The sequence below is a fragment of the Chamaea fasciata genome, unplaced genomic scaffold (assembly GCF_029207755.1).
Source record: "Chamaea fasciata isolate MVZ Bird 193981 ecotype frontalis unplaced genomic scaffold, bChaFas1.0.hap1 SCAF_15, whole genome shotgun sequence".
In the NCBI taxonomy this organism is placed as follows: Eukaryota; Metazoa; Chordata; class Aves; order Passeriformes; family Sylviidae; genus Chamaea; species Chamaea fasciata.
The window spans coordinates 6,932,329-6,954,945 of record NW_027094100.1 but is presented as its reverse complement, the minus strand read 5'-3'; the positions used below and the strand labels follow the sequence as shown (position 1 = coordinate 6,954,945).

The 22,617-nt window shown below is 39.4% G+C and overlaps 1 protein-coding gene across 2 annotated transcripts; it reads right to left on the bottom strand.

Moving 5' to 3' along the window:
* Window positions 1-2,863: 2,863 nt before the first annotated feature.
* On the bottom strand, window positions 2,864-22,603 carry DDX46 (DEAD-box helicase 46). Of its 2 annotated transcripts, none has more exons than XM_066197532.1 (24): window positions 22,496-22,603; window positions 20,006-20,188; window positions 19,586-19,726; window positions 18,584-18,701; window positions 18,251-18,416; window positions 17,800-17,948; window positions 17,367-17,480; window positions 16,592-16,757; window positions 16,090-16,210; window positions 15,573-15,748; window positions 15,025-15,146; window positions 14,135-14,213; window positions 12,261-12,343; window positions 11,254-11,418; window positions 10,741-10,903; window positions 9,665-9,858; window positions 9,002-9,139; window positions 8,208-8,357; window positions 7,394-7,591; window positions 6,604-6,822; window positions 5,948-6,092; window positions 5,251-5,324; window positions 4,715-4,793; window positions 2,864-3,799 (listed from the first exon to the last, which is right to left on the bottom strand). In XM_066197532.1, exons 1-23 carry the CDS (start codon window positions 22,510-22,512, stop codon window positions 4,746-4,748), a joined length of 3,129 nt encoding a protein of 1,042 aa, XP_066053629.1. In that variant the 5' UTR covers window positions 22,513-22,603; the 3' UTR covers window positions 2,864-3,799; window positions 4,715-4,745. The 2 variants fall into 2 exon arrangements, with proteins under 2 accessions (XP_066053629.1, XP_066053630.1); XM_066197533.1 differs by having other exon boundaries at window positions 2,864-3,651.
* Between the last annotated feature and the right edge of the window lie 14 nt (window positions 22,604-22,617).

Genomic DNA, 22,617 nt, shown 5'->3' with positions numbered 1-22,617 from the left:
AGGCTGGGCTCAGCCTCCTGATTTCTGCAGAGCAACGGGGGCCCAGTGCCCTCGTGTGAAACCGTGCTAATAACGACTGGGATCAAACACTGATAAACTGTTCTACCGCTGTCTTCTTTTGTCACAGCTCCCAGGGCCTGAGGCACAGGTGTTCCTCTGGTTGTGAATCTGCTTCCTCCTTTTCTCCCTCTAAAGCACTGATTCATTAGCACTACCAAATGATTATATTAATTATCTGTAAGATAAGTGATGCAATGAAATGTTGACCCTTCCCACATCCAAACCACAAAGTGCCATTCTCCTCCTCTCTCACAGAAGGATCCACATTCTCAAGGAGAGGAAGGGCCTCAAAGCACAAGTTCCTTCTTCTGCCAATGCAGGAGCTTCTCGCCAGTCCCAGGCTCCAGAGCACGCTGAGCAAACAGGGAGAATTCAGTATGGGAACTGCCACAACCTCCTGTCTATTTAATTGAGAATTATCTGAGCTGATAATTTCTACAAATTCACTTCCTTGCTAACATGCACAAGCAGAGGAAATTTAGGTTTTAACGAAAATCCTTAATCTTAACTCTGAGTGTAGCATTTTCCTTGCTTGGCCATTTATTTCAGAAAAGTTGCCATGGGATATTTATTATTTTGAGAAACGTTTGTGATGATGAACTTCATACTTAGAATGGCCAAAGTATAAAATAACTTAATCATATGCTCACTCCACAGTAGGTTATTAATAATTTCTTAGCTCACTAGAACAACTTAGATCTGAGATGTTAATTAATTTACCTCTGCTTATGCTGGTCAGCTTAACAGTCTTGTATCTCAGTTCGACTAAAGAAAAATATTTAAATCTGTTTCAGATGAAAAGTCTCAGAGAAGCAATGTTTGGGTGGCAATCACTCAAACTAATGGTCATTTATTTAAAAACAATTGTTTCCACTGTAGCTAGAACTATGAAAACAAATCTTCCTGCCTAGCATTGTATAAACATCGTACAAAATGTACATTTTGGGACAAATTTGAGTCCAGCTGTGCCCCTTTTATTTTTGCATTTTTAGGCTGCTCTCTGCCTTCACTCCCCCATACAGCCAGCCACAGTTAGCTGGAAGCCAGAATTTATTCTGCAAACGCCCAAGCTCTAAGAACACAAACTTGTTTAAGCTGAGACCATATTTGGAAGAGATGTGGGTCAAGGAAAATAATCAAAGGAAAGTGCATTCCTGGAGCATCACGTGAGGAGGCCAGAGGCGCACACAGGGCCTGGCACTAATGCTCAGGGACGACCCTCAGTGCCTCCCTGAGAACCACCTCACAGCAAGCTGGGGCACAGCCAGGCCCTTGGAAATGAGCTGTTCTGCAGCACACCACTGATAGTACCATGACCATGGCAGGAAGTTAAAAACTAACCCAGGCCAGCTCCACAGGTTCCATCCTCACAGCCACAGGTACCTGCCTGTAACCCTGCCACTACTTTGGCTGAAGTAGCCACCATTTCTTACAACTGTAAACATGCCTGGAGGACTGAAACACCAAATTTATTCTCTCACTCCCAGCATTCTTTTTTCTTACTTTAGGAAGATCCCAAATCCAGCCCTTGCTGTTTTATATTCAGCTGCCACAACTGCAGAATTTCATGAAAACTTCACTTAACAAATTTTTTTTTCTTCCACTTGGAAGACTTGAGTGTGAAAAGCCCCTACAGATGGTAATTTGAGCCTCTGAAAATTTTATTTAATTAGCAGCCAAATGCACATTAACTAAATTGCAGTGCTTTAACTGTACAAGTAAAATCTCAAGCAGCCAGCACAAGGAACAGCTACAGAATATGCTGGCTGTGATCTACACTCATTGTCTGCGTTTATGTTTATAGCATAAAGTCAGCATGCAAAATAGGCCTTGAGCTGCCTGTTTTAAACAAAAGGTGGCAACTATGTACCATATAGTTCAGGAGTGTAACATTCTGAACTGTGATAGCACACATTTTTTATCTTGCTGTGAATTTTTTTCCCCCACACAAAACACTGGATTTTTTCTCTCCTGTTTTCCTGGCTAGGGCATTAATCCTTCACGGTGGTGGGGGGTTATTGCTGTTTGAATCTCGGGTGGGTCCTTGCACAGAGAATGAGGGAGCTGGGCTGGGAGCAGGGGTCTCGCTCTGCCTCCCCTCCCTGGTGTGGGCCTGCTGCACAATGACACCACCACATTCTGTAACATGCAAGAAAATGCTCCTTTGTGATCCAGTACCAAATACTTTTATCACTTCTCCACCCAAAACATCACTGTTCACTCAAGTACTGAGAGCATAAAACAACCTTGAAGCTGGTGGCATTATCACCTGGGCAGGTAACAAAACAAGGTCTGCTTATGTGTATTTAAAAAAAAAAAAAGAGAGAACAAAACCACAGTATCCCTGTGCTCTTCCCACAACTGACAACATGAAGCTGACCAGGGCAGATTGCCTGGAAAACAGCCAAATCATATTTATAAAGATCTATATCCATGGACACACTTGTGAAGAACTACATATAGCAGTTTTCATTATTGAATTGTATCTTCTCCAAATTTTTATTCTCATCTTGTTTCTAGCGTTTATTTCCCTGTGTGTTTGTTAATTTGAGAGCTTCTTTTCCCCTGGCTTTTATGCATTTTGCTCTTGTTTTCACATATCCAAACACCTTCACTGTGACTTTCTTAACTGACTCTGGGCTGTGTTGCATTGCATTTCCAGCACAAAAACAAAAGTACAAACTGCTGTTCACATCACCCTTCTCTCTAAACAGCGTGAGGAGACTGTCATAGGAAAAAACACAGAAGCAGTGCAAATACAGAAAACAGAGGAGCTATTCAGAAAGACAGTTTCTGAAAAATATACATTGAAATTGCTTTTATTTTTGCTGGAATTAAAAAAACGTAAGAATATTGACATTGCATTTAAAACCCCCAGGAAGTTAAAGATTACACATTTTTGCATCTCTGAAATCCAATAAAAGTATTTCCATCATGCCTTTTTTAGGATATATCAATGTATGAACATTTTGAACCAAGATTTTTGACGACATGTCAGGCTGTCCAAACTCTGCAGTGCCCTTCACTAAATATACAAAATGCGTCACTCTTCTGCGAAGGGACACTGTCCAAAAGTTAGACAATTCAACAAAGAATTTCTAGGAAAGACACCAAACCCCAGTTTTTAAGGGAAGAAAAACCAATGTATTTAAATGTAATCACAGAGCTTTAGTTTAGGATTTCTGTTTTAAGTTTTGAGAAGCATTACTGTGTGTGCTGCTTCTCTCTGCTCTACTCCATGTATTAATAATGGCAAGTACTACCTTAGGAGTGTTCTTATCCAAAAAGTAGACTGTTAAGCTGGTACTGTCATTCCTTTGCTTCTTCCCTGCACTGCAAATAAGGTACACTGACAGGGTAACAGACAGTTGTATGCAAACACAAAGAATCACTTAAATTACCTGAAGTTTGGAAAGAAAAGTTGTGAATTTATACAGCCATGATGCAGATTGTATGATTTGTCTCCACCAGGGTTAAAGCAGTATATACACAGCTGGTTTAAAACGACACATTTCTTCTCAATGTGTCAGGTAAGAAAAGGTTTCTATGAAAGTCCTCTTGAAAGTCATCATCTTCAAAGTCTTGCAGCTGCTAGAATGAGACAATTCAAATTGCTACTGCCTCGGCTCCAGACAAGCAGATGAGTTCAATGCTTAGGAGTAGAGTCCATCATGAATCCCACTGGTTATGGGGTAAGACCTCAAAAACATCGGTCTTGCCTGTCCCAGTAGTTTATTGACTGCAATGATAGTAGCGATGGAATTCATTCATAAATATCACTATACATTTTTACTTAAAGTCATAGCCTAACAGTAATAAAGATGACAATCCTGGGGGAATAATCACATTATATGTATATATAAGAACACTATAAAAGAGTGACAAAGTTGTCTTTCATTACAAAAAAGGTTTCTCTTTTTTTTTCCTGCGAATTCCTTTTTAAACTAAAACAATTTCATTCTTATGACACCAAATGAGGAAAAAAAAATCCTAAAATTCTGATGTTTAGGAAAAAACAGGAAAACTATTGTCATACTACAAAACATTTCACTTTACAACGACCCCAAAGAGTTCTCTATTACCTGAATGATAAAGAAAAATCGGGACATGAGGATAAAATCTTAAATCAAGACCTTGAGTATTTTTGGAAAAAATTCTCTACTCTGATCAATGCAAGACTCTCTGACCTTAGGGGGACATTTGTACAGGGAATGAATGTGTGTGGAATCAGCCAGAGAGATGCTATGGATCAGGAAAAAAATCCTGCCTTTATTTTGGTGTTTTATAACTTTTCCAGTATAAACTGATGTGTGAACCATTTCAACAATATGAAGCAGGTACATTCTAACAATTTCCAACACAAATCCCAACACTTTCATTTACTTAACAGTATACTGTCTGTAAAAAAAATTAAAATGTTTATTTCATATTCTTTATGATGAAAATTATATAAACTGCACTTTTAAATTAAATCATGTTCCACCAAAACGGGTCTGCTTTAAGACTGATAACTTTAGTGCAGAGAATTAAGATGCTTCAGCAAGTATCAATTTTCTGTTAAAAAAATGTCCACAAGATGAAATAAAAAAATTTCTTAATTTACAATAAGCAGTGTAAACAGCAAAAACAACAGAAGCCACAAAGTTTCACGCACCAGCTGCTGGCAGACAGATAACTCCAAATGCTCATAGAACTTTGTATCTTCCTTTGTTGGTTGGTTGGTAAGAATTTTGCTGCAAATAAAGAAGAGGATAATCACAGTTAAAAGTGAAGATGGATAAATGAATTGCAATAAAACCCCACTGGGTTATTAGCTGGGTGTGTTGTAAAGCTACAGCAAACCAGATCTCTCAACACATATAAAATATCAAAATGAGGGGGATAATTCTCCTCTCCCCTGCCTGATGGTGTTGAAGTTAGGAAATTTATTGGGACCCAACTCTTTGAGGGGGTCTTCATTCAAAAAGCTCTGTCAATGTGTCATCTCCATCTGCTGGCTGATAGTAGCCATGTTCTGGCTGATTAACCAGTGCCATGGATTTTTAGGTTGTTCAATAAAACAGTGTTTTTGAGATCTATAGGTCCCAGTCCCTGATATTAACAAAACCTTATGCCAGAGCATCAACATTTGCAGAAGTCAATCTCATACAGCACATATTATTCCCTTTACATTCTGGATATTGCACTCACCAATCTGATGAGCTCCTCTTTTATAAGCCGTGTGATTTCTGCCTTTGCTTTCTGTACAGCCAGTTCATTGGCACCTGAAGATAAAAGTATGTATTATAATTCAAAACATTTTCTGTATATGAAGCCTATAGAATAAACACTGCTGTCTGCTTTCAGAAGCACACTAAAATTTGCTGAATATCCTCAGCTATTTGGTGAAGAACACTCTATTGCTCAGAATGCCAAAGCTTGACTGTGTTCTCTTTTGAAGAAGATACTCCAGTCATACATTATACTGTTCAGAAATACGTAGCATTAGAGGTTTCTTGAGAAAAACTCAACCATCATGACATTTGCCAACTTTTTGTTGTAGTAGCTGATGCAATTTCTTATACCTTTAACAGCCTAAACGGAATTGTATTTTCTTCCTTATTTCCCACTGGCACAGACCTCTTTTTCCTAAATCTTTTTCTTCTGTTCTTTTCCTCTCCTCCAAACTGATTTCAGACATTAGTTGTTGTTCTGTGGCAGGTGATGAGAAGCCTCTCTGTGATCCCCATGGATCATTCCATATATGTATAAAGATTAACAAGTGTTTTCAGTAATTGCAAAGTAACTGCAGTGAGTCTGTAACTCAAGTGTCCAAACACTGACTACAAAAATTCCTTGTCTAATTACAAAACCAGACTCATAGCTTTTATAAAAAAAGAATACATACTTTCTATAGCCAAATAAATCTTTCGTTCTCCTTCCTTGGGTTCTTTGCCTGGAGGGAAGTAAGTTCCCCTGATTGTAATGGCAGCTTCAGAGTATTCACTGATTCTCTGTAGCGCTTCTTTGGAGGTAACCTTCCATCTGGCAGTCTGCAAGGTGAAGGATATGAAAGGATCAACAAGGAGAAAGGCACCACAGAAAATGACAATCCATTGGTTCTGCCAGCGTGTACAGAACCTCAAAGATAAATACAGGGAATTTGTACTTGATATTGGGAAATATAAATCCTCAAAATAACAGGTGAGGTAGATCAGAGCAGCAATATTCTGAACGGCAGAAATACTCAGGTACTAAAAAAAGGGCATAGAGCTTGACAGTAAAGCCTTTCCAAAAAACACCAGTGTTAGAGATTTGGGTATTAGAGAAGTGGGCAGAGGATGAAGAAATTTTTGTCTGATAATGAATACTTGTTTTTCTGATACGCTCTGGAACAAGTCCAAAGCATTGCATTTATATAACGTGAGAAGTAATCACAGTTAATGTAGCAATTTCAATTAGGTAGGTCACGAATTGAGACAGTATTTTATTGGTGTAAGTATGAGGAGAGGTTTTGTTACATAACAGTAATTTAAACTTCATTATAGCAGAATGGTTACTTGCCTGTGGGAAGTCATTGATCTCTAATTCTTCTTCATATCTCTTGAAGGATTCATTCTGTCCTCCATCCTGTTTCTCTTCCTCCTGCTTCTCTATGGGTACATAATTGAGCTTGGCATTGATTTTTTCAGCCAGTTGCTCTGCAATGGTCTTGGCAGACACAGTAGGAGCTTGAATTGTGCCTCCTCTCAGGATAGCATTTGTAGCCTGCTGCATCACATCCTGTAAAAGCACAGGTCCATAGTGAGAACAAGGTAGCCAAAAAAAGTCCTGTATAAACCATTCAGGGTTTCATTAAAACTCTCTATGTAAAGTGACTGTCTACATAACAAATACATTCTCCAAACTTCTGTTCTTCCTTCCTTCCTCTCAACAACTCCCTTCACACCTGCAAAGAAAAGATCTTAGTGGTCTTTTGTATTTTCAGCTTAAAATATCTTTGGACATTCCAGAACAATTAAGGTCAATGTAAACACATTGTACTACAGCTCATGCTCCAGCAGATAAAGATATTCTGCAACTCTGTCAAAGCTGACAAAACTAATTGTGTAATGTAATCAGTAATGAATTAACTCTTTTGCCAGGGCAGACAAAGCATTTACAGTTCTGTAATAAGCCTTATAAACGTACCAGCTCACTTACAAATCCTATGTGAGTGAACCCAGCCTAAATGAGATAAACAATGCAGTATGTTACTAATGTGCAGAAACACTAAATCAAATGGCAACCACAGAACAAAGAACTGAACAACCTTTATTAAAAGAGAGTAAAATTGGTCTGTAAAGAGCCTGACCTTAAAATGGAAGGGTACCATGACTTGTGCCTCTGCTCCAAGGTTCTTCTGGGCATTGATTCTCAAAGCCAATCTTTTAGCAATTTCCAATTTTTCTGCATTTCCAGCTGATGGTGCAGGAGCATTTGATGTTCCTGGTGCTGCCATGTCTTTTACTCTTTTCTTTGAATTGAACATGCTTTCAATTTGTTCATCAATCTAAAGAAAATAACAATTATATGATCACTGCATTTACCAATATATAATCTTGTCATCATAAAGAAAGAAACACTAAGGGACATTTAGTTTACGTGTTCTTAGAGAAATGAAACTTGTATAAATGGTTGAAGCCTGCCCAAAACTACAGTTGAACAATAGGATGGTCTAATCAGGAAAAAGTCTGAACACAGTGTTTACTTGCAAGGTCACAAAAAGGAATCTATCCAACATCAAGAAAGGAATCTAGTAAGATTTAGAAACAGAAAATGCTACGATGTCTTTAAAACACTTCAAATAAAAATATATTCACAATTGAGGATCATCGTTCTATTTCATTCGTGCAAGATTAATATCCAAAATAATTTATGTGACATCTACATAACTACACACATTAAGTGTAAAATACCAGTAAGTCAAAAAGAGACACTGAAGATTTTCCTAGATCTCCATCTTTGTAGCTATATCACTATATTTAAAGAATACATGCAGTCAGTACCAAAGGTCACAGAGTTACAGAAATCCATGCACTCTGCAATGTATTAGGCAACCCGGGGAAGAAAATCAAATATATTGAGAAAATCCATAAGCAACTTAAATCCTATTCCCAAGTGCTTACGTCAACAGCTGTATCTTCATCATCTGAGTCTTGCAAGCCAAGAGCTGCTTTTTGTAGCTTCTTTCTTTCGTTTGCCAAAGCCTGTTCTGTTTCATCAAATTTAAAACCTTTGCCGGAGAATCCACTGCTTTTTTTAATCAACTTTCCCTCCTGAAAACAAAAACATGTATTATCATACTTAGGAGTTTCAAATCCTAGTTCTGACAGTCATTAAGTAATTGTAAGATTATACAAATAATTTTGAGTTCTTTAAAAAGCAAATCCTAGCACATTCATAAAGTGCTTGAAATTTAAAAGCTGCATTTCACAATGAAATGTAATTTCGAAAACTATGTTATTTCAGCAGAGACAGTACCCTATTGGGACTTTCTGAAAGCATTCTTTAAGTGCTTTTCAAATGCAGTTAAAAAACCCTCCATTTTTTTATATCAGAAAAACTCCAGTGTTATTCTTCTCAGCATGAGAGAGATCCTCTCTGGTGGAGAGCTCTAGAAATTATCATACAAGTTCCGTGAAAGGGCTTCATTATCTTGTATGTACATTTTGTTAAAAGCCAAAGTGCCCTTTATACCACAGGTATTTATTTCATAGCAGGTGACAATATTTAAATTCTCAAGAGGAGTTCTTTAAATAAAATTCAAGATCCCAATCTTGAGGTCACTGACAACACTTGGCCAAGCAGACACGTGTTCCCAGAGAGGTGACCCATGTGTGTACACTGGACAACTGGACACATGTGCATACACAGGCATTAAACCTGGACCAAGCCCCCTACAGAAGAAAGAACTACTTACAGCCTTCTGTTGGTCTTTGAAGTCGGCCCAGAGCTTCTCCAAATCAGGAGGAATTGGATTCCCAGACAATTCCAAAGCCTTGATGATATCACCAGCATAACGTGCCTGATCCTCAGTAATGAATGTATATGCATACCCCTGGTCAAAATTAATTTAAAAGACAATTAGGAAAAAGCTCTAAAGACACCATCTCTAAATTTATTGAAGCACTTTGCACAGATGCTAATATCTGGTCAATGAAAGTAACCACGACAGTCACGCAGTAACTCTTTTTTAGTGGAAGTATAGAATGAATAATGTGATTTCCCAGGAAGCTGATACAGAAGGGTAAGATAGTAAACACTGAAATCTCCCCTTCCAACCAGTATTGTCCTGATTAAAAATTTGAAAAATGAATATCTTATCAGTTTAACAGGGCACATTTCCAACAGTGAAAAACACCCAAACTTTCAGCCACAAATGGGATTTAAAAGAACACTCAGACATCAGAAGAACACCTAAGTTCCAAATTTCAGATTGCTAAAGTTCAGAACATACTAAAAACACTCTTCCCAAAAACAACAAACTACTCCCTCTGTAGCTATCCCTTGGAACAACTTCACCAAACAATAAAGAAGGGAAAAATGCCAGTACTAATGAAACCAGACAACAGAGCGTACATACTTTATTGCCAGCTCGCCCAGTGCGGCCAGCTCGGTGCACATAGTCCTCATAATGGTTGGGACAGCTGTAATTGACCACCAGCATCAGCTGCTTCACATCCAAGCCCCTTGCTGCTACAGACGTGGCCACCAGAAGTTTGCAGGTTCCATTCTTGAAGTCATTAATGATGCTGTCCCTGTCATACTGATCAATACCTGCAAGACAAATCAGTTAATTATAAAGCTCTGCTTTACGTCATGAGAATTTGTACAAGGGTCAAAATACTCCCCAACTTCAAACAACCAAAACCACAAGCAAATGGAGCTTCAACACTTTCACACTTTTGAAGGCAAAATACAATAGCCAAAATAACCTCTATTATTTAGCATAACTTGCTTTTTCAACTATCAGAAGATATTTTCCACATACCAAGATCCTCAAAACATTTTTTAATATTATTTTCTATTTTGTACTTCAGCTGGAACCTCATCTGGAGGCTTTATCTGTTCTCTAAAGGCAACTGAAATCTCAGCAGAATGAGAATATTTTTCCCTCTTTCATTGCTGCATTCCTGCTTAGCACTGATTTTGTACTTACTGATTGTATATAAAATGCTCTAAAAAATACTGTAAGTTTTAAAATACACTGGGGTGGACAGCATTGTGAAGAGATTTTTCTCCTCTTGCTACTTCCATTCTATTACTACTTGATAGAAGAAAAGTAAAGCGACAAATACTGTCAGTGTGGAATCTCAAATAAAAGTATCATGTGACACTCCCCAATGGCACTCACTACTCTACAATAACAAGTAGTGAGCAATATTCCCTGAGAGATGCTAACTCTCAGTAACAGTCCTCTTGCACAGACACAAGATTTGGCATCTGATCACATCTCACAGAGAACAATGAAGAGTAATTACACAAAACTATCATGTCCTTTTCAGATTAGGAGACAATTATCCTCCCCAATTACAAAGCAAAACCTGCTTATGAAGAAGTAATACCTGGTGCTATACAGGAACTAAGTGATTTTAAACTACTGGATACCAACATCCTAGTTGGAACTTAGTTAATATAAATCCTTAAATTTGTAATTACCTCCATGAAGAGACAAGCAAGGATAAGAAGCTCTCATTAAATCTTTCAACAATCCATCAGCATGTTCTTGCTTATCTACAAATATGATAACGGATCCTTTCTCCTGATAGTGTCCCAGTAGTTCCAGTAACTTCAGAAACTTGTTCTCCTCTTCTATGACAATCTGAAAAAAGACATACAAAAGCCAAGTGGAAAGAGTAGAATTTGTATTTTGAGTCATTAAACAAATCCAGAACATATAAAAGTAAAAATCAGGAACAGAAGATTATTTTTTCAGGCTGTTCCCACAGCTAGTGGTAAAACTGCTGGTCAGCTTAGTGCTACAAACCAACTTTAAAAACCACACTCATTTGCAGATAAGGGTGTAGATTTAATCTAAGTTCATTTTTAATAAGGCCACTAAACCCCTAAAAATAAAAGCTTTGTGGGTATATTGCTTTATAGTCAACATTGCTGGGAACAATCTTTTGCAAGCAAATGAGCAGGTAAGCGAGGCAGATGTATCACACTCACCACGTGCTGCTCCACATCAGAACAGACAACACTTCTGCCCCCAACCTGCACCTCGATGGGTTTACTGAGGATCCTGCGAGCCAGGGCCTCCATAGCTCTGGGGAAAGTAGCAGAGAACATGACAGTCTGTCGGTCAGGCCTGACGTTGTCTACAATGCGCATAACCTGTGGTGAGAGAACATTCCTGTTAACATCCAAGTGCTGCAACTCAATCTCACACTCATACAAAGCTGTCATCGTTAAAGTCAGGTGGTATCTGCACCTCACAGTCTACAAAACAGTCTTTACAGATTTCTTCTTGGTACCAAGCTGCTGGCATTGGAAGACAGGCAAAACTTGCTGGATTCAGAAGGAAGTTGTATGGCAATATGCAATCTGGCAGTAGCAGCAGCTCAGCAAAAATCCTAGGAAATGTAGCAGAAACTCTACAGCTCAAGAGACAAATAAAAGGAATTTCCCCTAGTTTTGGATAACAGTATAGCCCACAACAACTGAAAGACCCCTGGATGTCCAAAGCTCTCAGCAAGTAATTAGCAGCATTTACAACATTTTGTTCTTATCTCTTGCCAAGAGACATCCAAGACTGTAAAACAGACTACAGCTGTATCAAGGAATTACACAGGGATACAACATGGCCACAAGTATTCAAAATGAAACACCCCATGTATTAGAGAAAAATCTAAGCTATATAGGAATTTATTGCAATTATTGCAAGCAAAACATAATATCACAGAATGGTTTGGGTTGGAGGGGACCTCAAAGATCATCCAGTTCCAACCCCTTGCCATGGGCAGGGATACAGTCCCCTAGATGTGAGGATAATGTGATGTTACAATAATGTGATGATAGATATGAGAGTACTAGAAATATTAGTCAGCTTAAGCTGCTGTCCATATGCAGCACGTCATTTTGAACACCAACTGGCAAAGTAGTAATAATGTAGCATTGCAAAATCCTTGATGTGGAAAACAGCTCCTTTTAGCACCATCCCTCAGGTCATGAATTACCTGAGGTTCAAACCCCATGTCAAACATTCTGTCAGCTTCATCAAGTACAACGTACGTGACTCTACGGAGGTTTGTCACCCGACCTGTGAAAGGAGAGGAAAAAACACATGGGAAACAAAATCAAATGGAAATCTAGTTTCCCTTAGGAATAGTTTTTAAAAAATGTTGTATAGTCTCACTATTGTCAAACAAAGCCATTAATTAATTGTTTAAAAAATTCACTAAATGTGAATTTTAATGTTCACACTTTAATCACACATACATTCTGGGAAATGTGTAAGTATGCACAAGGCCCTTTTAGTTTGTCAAACTCTTCTCTTGCATACCATCATAGGGCCAGAAGAACCTGTAAAATTCAGAAAACTGCCCTCGCCAAAACACATCATAAAACTAAGACTGAGCTGAAGCAAGGAGCCACATCAGCCAGTATCTGACAGCGGCACCTAGAAAAGAACATATTAGAGATTACAGCGCATGTGTGGAAGGCAAAGCCCAGTGCTAACTGCTGCAGCCTCAGAAAATTCCTTTCTACACAATCTGTAATGCTTCCGTGGAACTAAGATTAACTATTTGAGGATAACCATACTAGTTCTAGATCACTGCTATTAATAGGCATAAAACAGAGTAAGCAGTCTTTTCAAAATGACTATATAAAAATTAAAACCTACCCAGTAACACTACTGAATTTAAAATCAAGAACCACCCCAAACTCTGGGACAGGTTGAAATAAGCAAGTTGTGCTTCTGTGAACATTCTGAAATTATCATGGACAGGATAACTAGCACCCTTCCCAAACAGTGAAGAGATTCCCTTTCATGAGAAGGATTTAACTCAAGGATTTTAGGATCATACTGTCAAACAATATAAACACATTCAGTTCCACACCACTGTGGAGTAACACTGACAAATGCTCTCTGAATGGAACAGATTTGTCACATTTTCCACAACTATCACTCAGATTTGTGCCTATCAAACTACAGAAGAATTTGGTCCTCTCAGCTTCAGCATATTGTAGCTGAATCCTCAAATTATTTAGGACATTACGCGCTGCATTTTTTAATACATGGAATTCGTACTTGAGGAACAAAGCGAGTATTCCTTATATCTACGAATCTATTTAACATCTCAACACTTTCATCCCCAAATAATAACTTTGTAAAATTACTTGGGAACAGCATTAATGTACCTACCTTTGACGATTTAAGTCTTGGAAGCCCAGTTCTATATGTCTTGAAGGTACTTTTTTCACAGAAGTTAAATAATGTCAACAGTTTAGTAGAGGTTTTGATGTGGAATAATTTAATAATAAAACTTTATCTAATAAGCATGCAATGGTTACACTAGGACAAAACCTCTTAAAGCTGCAGTGGCTCTGATTAATCAATCTGAATATCTGATATAAGGTCAGTTCTTTTACTTCTGAGCAGGTATTTAGGGAGGGCTTCTTTGACTGGTTTTTAAAGCCAGCAGATAAAGGCAGAGTCAGATGCTCTTGCAAAGCAGGAACTGCTGAGCTACTCTAACAGGGATAATGGATCAATGGGCAGACAAAATAAGCAACTGTTACATAACCTTTAGCTAAATAACTCTAAGTTAAAAATTTTGGACCAGCACATTTCAAGTTTAGCAATGATAAACATTCTCAAAAACTCTTCAAGAATGTTGTATTTCCTGTCCTCCCCAAGGAAGTCAAATCAATATATGCTTAAACCTATTATCAGTGCTATATATTCTCAATAGCTATGTAGTGCAGCCTGAAGAGATATAAGAAAATTCCATAAGACCATTTATCAAAATACATGATCTTTTGAATTTGTTAGAATTACACAACAAATGTAAAAAAAAATCTCCAAAGGAAAAGGTTTTTTACTCACCATTGTTAGCTGCTAACATGTCAATCATACGTCCAGGTGTGCAAACAATAATTTCAGCACCTCTTTTGAGTTCAGCTATCTGATTTCAAAGCGCAGTAAACAATCTATTAGTTTTTGCTCTGTGATTTCTTTCAGGATTTTTTAAACATGTATCACCTTCCAAAAAAGAAAACCACCTACACTCTAATACAGCTGTTCTACTAATGTGAATTATGTAAAGATTTTAATTAGCAATTTCTTCAAGTCTTTGGAAAACTCTGCTTCCAAAAAGAGTAACCCCTGACAATCTGAGCTACCACCACCTGAAGTAGTTTTAACGAGGATATGACTTCAATACAGTTAAGAGCCTGTAGGAAATGTCAGTGTTACATCAGGAACAAGTGATAGTAGACACACCATGTTCCACCACAGATGGTCACTCCTGTTTTTTTCCATAAATGGGTGGAGTGGAGGTGTGGAAAACCTTGAAATTTATCTCTAAGTTACTTCAAGATGTAATATTTGATACTGCAATAAACCAATGTTATAATTTTCTGGCTTTTGTTATCTTAAGGGGAACTCTCAGAAAAATGCAGCTTCTTAGGAACTTTCAAACTATTACATCCCACTAATAATTTAATTTTAATTTAATGCTCAGTACACACATGAAGAGAAATAGTCTGAAATTTTTACGGATTGTATCTGAGACTTTCTAGGATCATTATTTTTTAAGGCTAAGTTACATGTAAAGCTTTCTGCATTACTAACATTCCCACAGAGAAACTCCATAATGAAGACCGCAAAGGCACTGCATTAATGGAAAAGAAAAAGCAACTCACTTTGCTACAAAAGAAACATTGATTAACAAAGCCCAAGCATTCTTTGACAAGGCAGGCATGTGTTTTGCATACCTGTTCACTGATTCCTGTTCCTCCATAAACACAGACAACTCGAAGCCCAAGTGTCTTTGAGAATTTCTTGCACTCCTTGGTAATCTGCAAAGCCAACTCACGTGTAGGTGTCATAATGACAGCTGAAAAGCAAAACATTCTCATCATATTGCAATATAAGAAACGTTGTAATTTCCACAACAGAAATTAATCTTTGTAACGATGTTTCCAGCAATTTACTTCCTATTTTTAAGAATGTAATTTCAAGGAAAAGGTAACTGAGACGTTATGAGGAAGGAGTGAAAATCTGGTCCAAGTGTAAAAATCAAAGGAATAAAGTCTCCCAGAAACACAGACAGGAGTGCTATTGAAACAATATGAGACAGCAGAGTGATCACAAAACAACATTAAAGAGCACAGTGATCTTTTACTAAAAGAAAAAGCTACTTATCAATGGACATTAGTAAGCACTTCTCTCCATAACCAAGTGAAGAACTAAAATCCCATCTAAAGCAAAACTTGAGGTTATATTTATTGAAAAAGTAACTTTGAAAATAAAATCTTTTTACCTATGGGACCTTCTCCTTCTTCTAATGCTCTCTGATCCATAATGTGTCTGAACATAGGCAAGAGAAATGCAATAGTTTTTCCACTTCCTGTTTTAGCAATGCCAATCAAATCTCGTCCATTCATAATTGCTGGGATAGCCTGGGTTTGAATGGGAGTGGGCTTTTCATAGCCGTGTCTTAAAAAAGGAAGAAAAGTATTTTAAGAACAAAATAGAATTTCACAGATGTGAAACATGAAATTTTGCTTTTTTTCACATATTTGCATTTCCATATACATATCAGTGCCATTCAAAAAATACAGATCAAAATGAGCAGCAAAAGCATGATACAAATGCCAGAGAATAGTTAGTAACAATAATTCAACACCAAGGGATAAATACTCTGATGACTATACATGTAACATTGACAGACAGGGACATGAGGCATTATGCAGCAAAGTAAAAGGTCCTTCTTATGGACATGGAACAGAACACAGTGAAAAATCAAGATTGATACAGTTCATAAAGTGTTTGCTTACTTTTTGAGGGCAGTGAGAATCTTCATGGAAATACCACATTGTACCCAGGTTTTTATTGGTTTGGGACAGCCTTTTCCTTTGACTGTAATTCCCTCCAGCTCCAGTCTGTAGACATTTACCTCTGAAATACAGTTTACCTTTTAATAGAGTCAAACTTGACACACCTCTACCACCCTGATCAGAAAATTTTTGCTTGGTCCCTTAACATGAAATACTAATTTTATCACTACCAGAAAAATAGCTTTTTGCCTGTTACACATGAACACAGGCGTCAGGTTGAAAGGACTCAGGTTAATTTTCCAATCAAAGCCTCATATATAATTATAGTAAGTTATCAACAACAGGGATGCACCTGATTTAACACCTTTCTAGAGCAAGTTGCTCCAAATGCTTTTTATATTCCAAAGCATTTGCTGTTCCTTAGCACACCTTGAAATCCACTGAAATCCACCATTATTTTCTTCAATAGCACCCAAGGTGTTCTGGTTGTATTTGTCTTTACCTTCTTGAGTCATTTTAGCTAGTTCTGGTACTTCAACATAGAAGTTTTTCCTGAAAGGTTCATATTCTATCTTTCCATGATCCACTGGTTCTAGCAGCTTTCTCTGCTTGGTCTGATAGCCAGTCAGGGCAGTCTGAAGATCAACTTCCTCCTCTTCTGAGGAATACTGCAGAGATCACAATTTTTAGGTACATTAGAATTAATGAATTATGAAGGTGTTTGGCTTTTTCATTTACAGTGAAACTATTCAGAAGCAACAGGTATATCTTACTATATTAGACATGAAACTGAAGACATGCTCTCAATGTTGAAGGACAAAAGAATCTCAATTGTTCCTTCCCCTCATTCTTTCATGTTTCTCCCAAATCTCAACTCTCACCATGTTCTGTGTTACTTTCACGCCTTTACAAATGCCAACTACCAGCCCTGTCATTTAGAAATAATCACTGCCATACAAAAGAAACAGTAAGAGGAAATGAAGAGAAAGCAGGCAGGCAGCAGACCGGTGTCACACTGCAGTCACAGCTCTGACAGATGTCCCCACCTCAGCTCTGAAGGAGCACCACTAATGCTGGAACTGCAGCCACAGAGCATGACCGGGAGTGGCTGAGCTCCAGGGCCTGTAGGGTAGTGAGTCTATCCCTCCACAGCCTCCCAGGCAGCAAAATACCCACAGCCCTTCACAGCTCTTCAGGCCAAACACCACACACAGCCACAGGAAGCAAGAGCAGGCACTTTGCCTGTTCACAAGAGAAATACAAAGCATTTCCATTACCTCCATTGCATCTTGGTCATTCTCCATGAGTTCCCCTTTCTTCTTTTCTGTCTCAGCAGACACCTTTTTGGTTGTCACCACAGTTACCACCTTGGTAACAGTTGGTCCAGTTTTCTATAAAAATGTTTAAAAAATATGCACTATTGTATTAAACAAAGCCCATCCTGTAAAAAACATACAAAATCTTTGTACTTCTGCATACATTATGCTAAGCATATTTATTTCCCACTTCCCTCAGTGAAATTTTATTAGAATGCTTAATAAACAGTTTCATAAAAACACCAGAAAATGAAGGTTAAAGCAAACATGCATCGAGTGCATATAACTTCTAGCTTTTCTGCACTTTCCCCCATTTCTTCCCAAGCCATTTTGCTATTAAAACACAGTTATCTTTGTCTTTTAAAAGCAAATAATCTTTAACAAGTGATTTTACCTTTTCACTCCCACCACCTTTCACACTTCTCATATTGAACTTCTTGACCTCTTCTTTTACTTCTTCCATATAAGCATCTAAAGGATCTAACTCCTCATCTTCAACCTCATTGCCTTCTTTTTCCCCTTCTGCAGTTTCCTCTTCATCATCTAATAAGAATGAAAAAGATGGGGATAAAAGATAGGCAAAGACAGAAGTCTTTACATGTGTAAAATTACTGTCCACCCAAATAATTACAGCCCATTGTTATTACTATATCATTTTTCCTCATACAAATCTCTCCAGTTGGTTTGTCAAAAACGTATCTTAAACCATTTGACACCATAACCAGATTTAGGCTTTGTTATTTTACAGTTCACATTCTGAAGAGTAATTAGATACTTTAAAGATACTGTAATAAAAATATTACGAGGCATCAAAGTATTCTGTTATACGTGAAGTGGTTAAATACCATCATCATCTTCTAAACTCCATTTTTTCCCCTGTTTCATCTCTTCAATTTCTTTTTTTAGCTCTCCTATGTTTTCCATTGCCTTCTTGCGTTGTTCTTCCCTCCACTTCTCCACTCTTTCTTTTCGTTTTCTCATTTCTTCTTCTAGTTTGTTCTGATCAAAATTCTATGACAAAAAAACAGAAAGTGAAAATTAATGGCCACTGGCTTTAGCCTATGCTTCTTTAAACAAATGTAACTATTGAGTGAACAATCTGCAGAAGACTGGACATCCACAAACTTCCTGGTTTAAATTCTTTATCATTTAAATTTACAAATGTTAAAAGTCTCTACCTCAGTGGCCACAGCATTTGTAGTAGCATCTTTATCCTTCTCTTCCTCTTTGTCATCTTTGTCTTTTTTCTTTTCTTTGGAAACTTCCACACCTTCTGTCTTTTCTTTAGATCTTGATCTGAAAGTACGACCAAAGGTTTCTTAGACTATAACAGCTTCTCTCAGGGGGAGGATACATACATTCTGGACAGAAACAGAACTATAATCACCCTGTTATGTTTTTGAACACCTCACAAAACACACTATTTCCCTATCTTTCCATGTCATGGAATTACTTCCTCTAACTACCAGTAATGTAGACTCTAACCCAATCCACTGATTCACATGCTTTTCTCATTTCTTTGCAGACTTCATTTTCAGAGCTCTTAAAATTGATACTCCAGTTGTTCTGAGCTTTATTTTATAGCTCATTGAAGCCAGCATTTAGAAAAGAGATAGAACAAATTTCCTGTTTGTGAATTTCTAGAGAAAGGTAAAGTGATCTAGCACCTTGCCACGGAAATGTGAGCATCCCGCGCTAAACACACTATCCTGGCTGACAGACAAAAGCCCTTCTCCCTGGGAAAAGCGACTCATGTATTGCAAATGTAAGAGGCACAGCTGCACTGAATACAAAACCCATTTTTCACAGATTTTACTTTTCTTACTTGCTTCCAACTAAAAAGAAAGCACCTAAACCAAATTTGTACTAGCTTAGGACAATAAATATAAAATTCTCTTTAGCTAATTTAATATCATTAAGCTTTTTCCTTTAGACTGTTCTAATACAAAACATACACTTATTCCCAAAGCCCTCGTGATTCCAGTTTGTCATGATTTTTGGAGTGCCATCACTACTTACACTGTATACAGACTGTTGTTACCATTTACAGACTCCCCACTCATTTTACAGCGGAGTCTTATTCCATGCTGTTTGCAATTATAGCTAAAAACATTAACAAGATATATTTAAAAGACAATGACCTGCAATAAGCTTTCACACATTTCTAAAGCCAAGAATACCTGTTTTCTGTTTTCCTGTTCTTGCTTGGACTGGAGGATCGAGACCTTCTCCCTCTACTCCTGCTCCTCGAGCGCCTCCTCTCTCGGCTCCGGGATCGCCTTCTCTCTCGGCTCCGCTCCCTTTCTCTGCTCCTTGAACGTCTGACATGCAACAGAATTGTCTTTATTTAGGTCTATTTATATATACCTAAATAGGAGTATAACTTTAGTCTTCCATTGAGGAACAGGTTGTAAAAGGAACCCACTAATCATCAAGACCGCTAAGAACTTACAAACTCCAGCATCAGCAAGCCAGAAAGCATTTAATAGGCATAGTGAAATCCACCACAAACATCAGCAAAGGCGCTAACGGGAGAGGGAGAACACCAATAATCAGCACATAGGCAATTTCAGACACTTTGACTGGAGCTGAAGTCGTACCTCTGACGCTTCCTGTCCCGCGAGCGAGACCTTCTCTTGTCCCTGCTGCGGGACCTCTCCCGTCTGCGGTCGCGGTCGCGGCTGCGGGAGCGCCGGTCCTCGCGTTTCCTCTTGTCCGACGGGGAGCGGCTCCTGGAGCGGCTCCCGGAGCGGCCCCGGGACGCCGAGCGCTTCCGATAGTGCCTGCGGAGCACAGGCACCCCGTGTCAGCACGAGAACATGGGCACTTAACGGGGTTTGTCACGTGGTCAAACAAGCAAAAAAACTTATCTGAATTTCTTGGACTTTTTACACGTCTAAACTTTTGTAATCATCTTGCCAAACTGATTAATATATGCAATATATGTTACTCTTAATGACGCTGAAATTAGGATTATTTGGTCATGATTTTCTTTGTTTTAGAGCACTATTATAAGCACATCATGAGAACACCAGAACATCAAGAATAATTTCGTTTTCAGAAATCCACTAATTTCCATTTTATATACAGGAAAAGCTGAAGGCTCTTCGAAGCTATCCCAAAATCTGTCAAGCAAACAAAACTGCTCTTTGTTGCTTTTTATACAATAAACGTTTACCCATGTAATGTAGGTAAACTATACCTCTGCTCAGTGGGAAAGCTGTCAGACTGGAATTAAGGAAACATAAACCCCTGAAGATGTGGCTCAGCTGTGGTCAATGCCCTTACCACGCTGACATCAACAGAAATTCTGTAATATCAGACATCGCAACAGAAGCTGTCAGAAGTCAGCAAGGCTTTGAGTGATGTGTGATGGAGATGGGTGTCTCCGTTCCTCCCCTCATTGATGCTCTTATCCCAACCACACTGTGGGGTAGAGCAGGGCTAGGAATTTTCTAGGAAACTCTTCAGCTGAGTGTAAAAGTCACAGAGGGACCTTGACTGTGACCACTTCCTCCAATCCCAGATATTCAGTGTCACCATGCCAGAATAATTCCCTTGCTCACTCTCCTGTGGCTCAGGACCCACAGACCCTTTCTCCTAACAAGACCAGCAGTCACGCTTGACAAGTGGGAAGCAGCAGAGAAGGCAAGACTTTAAGCCCACCAACTCCTTGTTTCCCTTCCATGATAGTATTAAAATAGTTCAGCTCTAAAAATAGCAGTATATTTGTATTTAGTCTATGTTATGTGGTATATTTTGGCACCACATGCACTTGGAGTTAGTACAGTAGCACATTCCCACATTCTGCCTATCAACAGGACGAGTGCAAAGAACATCCAGCAGCACTGAGCCTTTTCTTTTCCATCTCCATCCCAAAATGCCATGGGATCTGCTCTATACTTCTCTCTTTCTAATATTTTCGTTTCAGAGAACTACTTTTGGTTTTAATATCTTTTCCTCTATATTGTGCAATAAAGCCAAAAAGATGATTTCAGGTTGTAGAAGCCCCAGTGTGAGGAACATTTCTTCACACCAAGCCTAGCACATGTAGCCCCCACCCATCTCCACCCACCATTCACTCCCACCCTCTTACCATTTCTTCGGTTTTAAAACTTTTTGTATGTTAGAACAGAAAATTAACACAAGTTTAAACCCACTTTTAACATTATTTTTAACCCAAACAGAAGAACCTTGTCATTTTCAGCAGAGAAGCTATACTGTGACAAGCAACGGAGCCCCGCTGGCTGGAGTGCCCGAGCTTGGCTTTCAATTCAGGAGGCTCTAACGGTGCCCTGTACTGCCCACTGCTGCCCCGGCTCATCTGGAGCTAATTTAGAGAGATCTGTGGGAGTCCCCACCTGTGCACTAGAGCACTAATTTGACCCTAAGGTAGTTGTTAAAATTTCGAGTCTCTGTCTCTCTCGGTGTAAATTTCCATTGTGGACCCGGGAGCTGTTACAGTGTAGTACAACTGCACATGGGGACAGTCGTGTCAGTTTTAGTGTTAAAATCTGATGGAACTATGAGACAGAGGCATATGCCCGACAGCCCTTGCAAATTGTGGGATCGAAATAAAGCCTGATAGGTGTGAGCAGCTCCGTTTCACGGGGAGCACAGGCTTGGCCCCAGACACGCAGCACAGGGGTGCATTACTGCCGAGCGGGTTACAGCCCTAATCAGGTCCTGTTATCAGCTGTGAGAGGCCAAAAGATAAGTGGTCCTGCATAAATACAAAAAGCGTGAGCAAAAGCATCTAAACCAAGTTAACCCCCCTACGTGGCTAACGATGGCATTTTGGAACAAGCCCGCGAAGGCCGGAGGTGCTCCGGGAGCCGCGGGGTCGGTGGACCCCGACAACTCGGACCCACCGAGCGTCGGGCCCCTCGGCCCCGCCCGGAGCCCCGAGTCCCCGGCGCTGCCCCTCAGGGCCGGCTCCAGGCCCGGTCCTGCCGCGGCGGCCTCAGCGCACCGGCCGGCCGGGAGAGCCCGCGCCGCCCTCTGTCCCCCTCACGGCCGCCTCACCGCGCCGCGACCCCCGAGCGAGCCGGGACCCCCGGGCGGGCGGTGCGGCGGCGCCGCTCCCTCACCTGGACTCGCGGCCCATGGCGGCGACGCTCCCGCTACACGGCGGCGGCCATTCCGCGCCCGCACGGCCGAGCCCCGCCGGCAGCGCCGCCCCTTCCGGCCCCCCCCGCGCCCGCGCCCCCCG

Excerpts from the sequence above, each read along its gene's own strand:
- DDX46 (XM_066197532.1), bottom strand. Across the intron at positions 16,211-16,591 it reads AGCTAAAATGACTCAAGAAG|AGGTAAATGTCTACAGACTG; the intron begins GTAAAGACAAAT and ends ACTGTATTTCAG. Across the intron at positions 15,147-15,572 it reads AGAAGGAGAAGGTCCCATAG|CTGTCATTATGACACCTACA; the intron begins GTAAAAAGATTT and ends TTTGCTTTTCAG.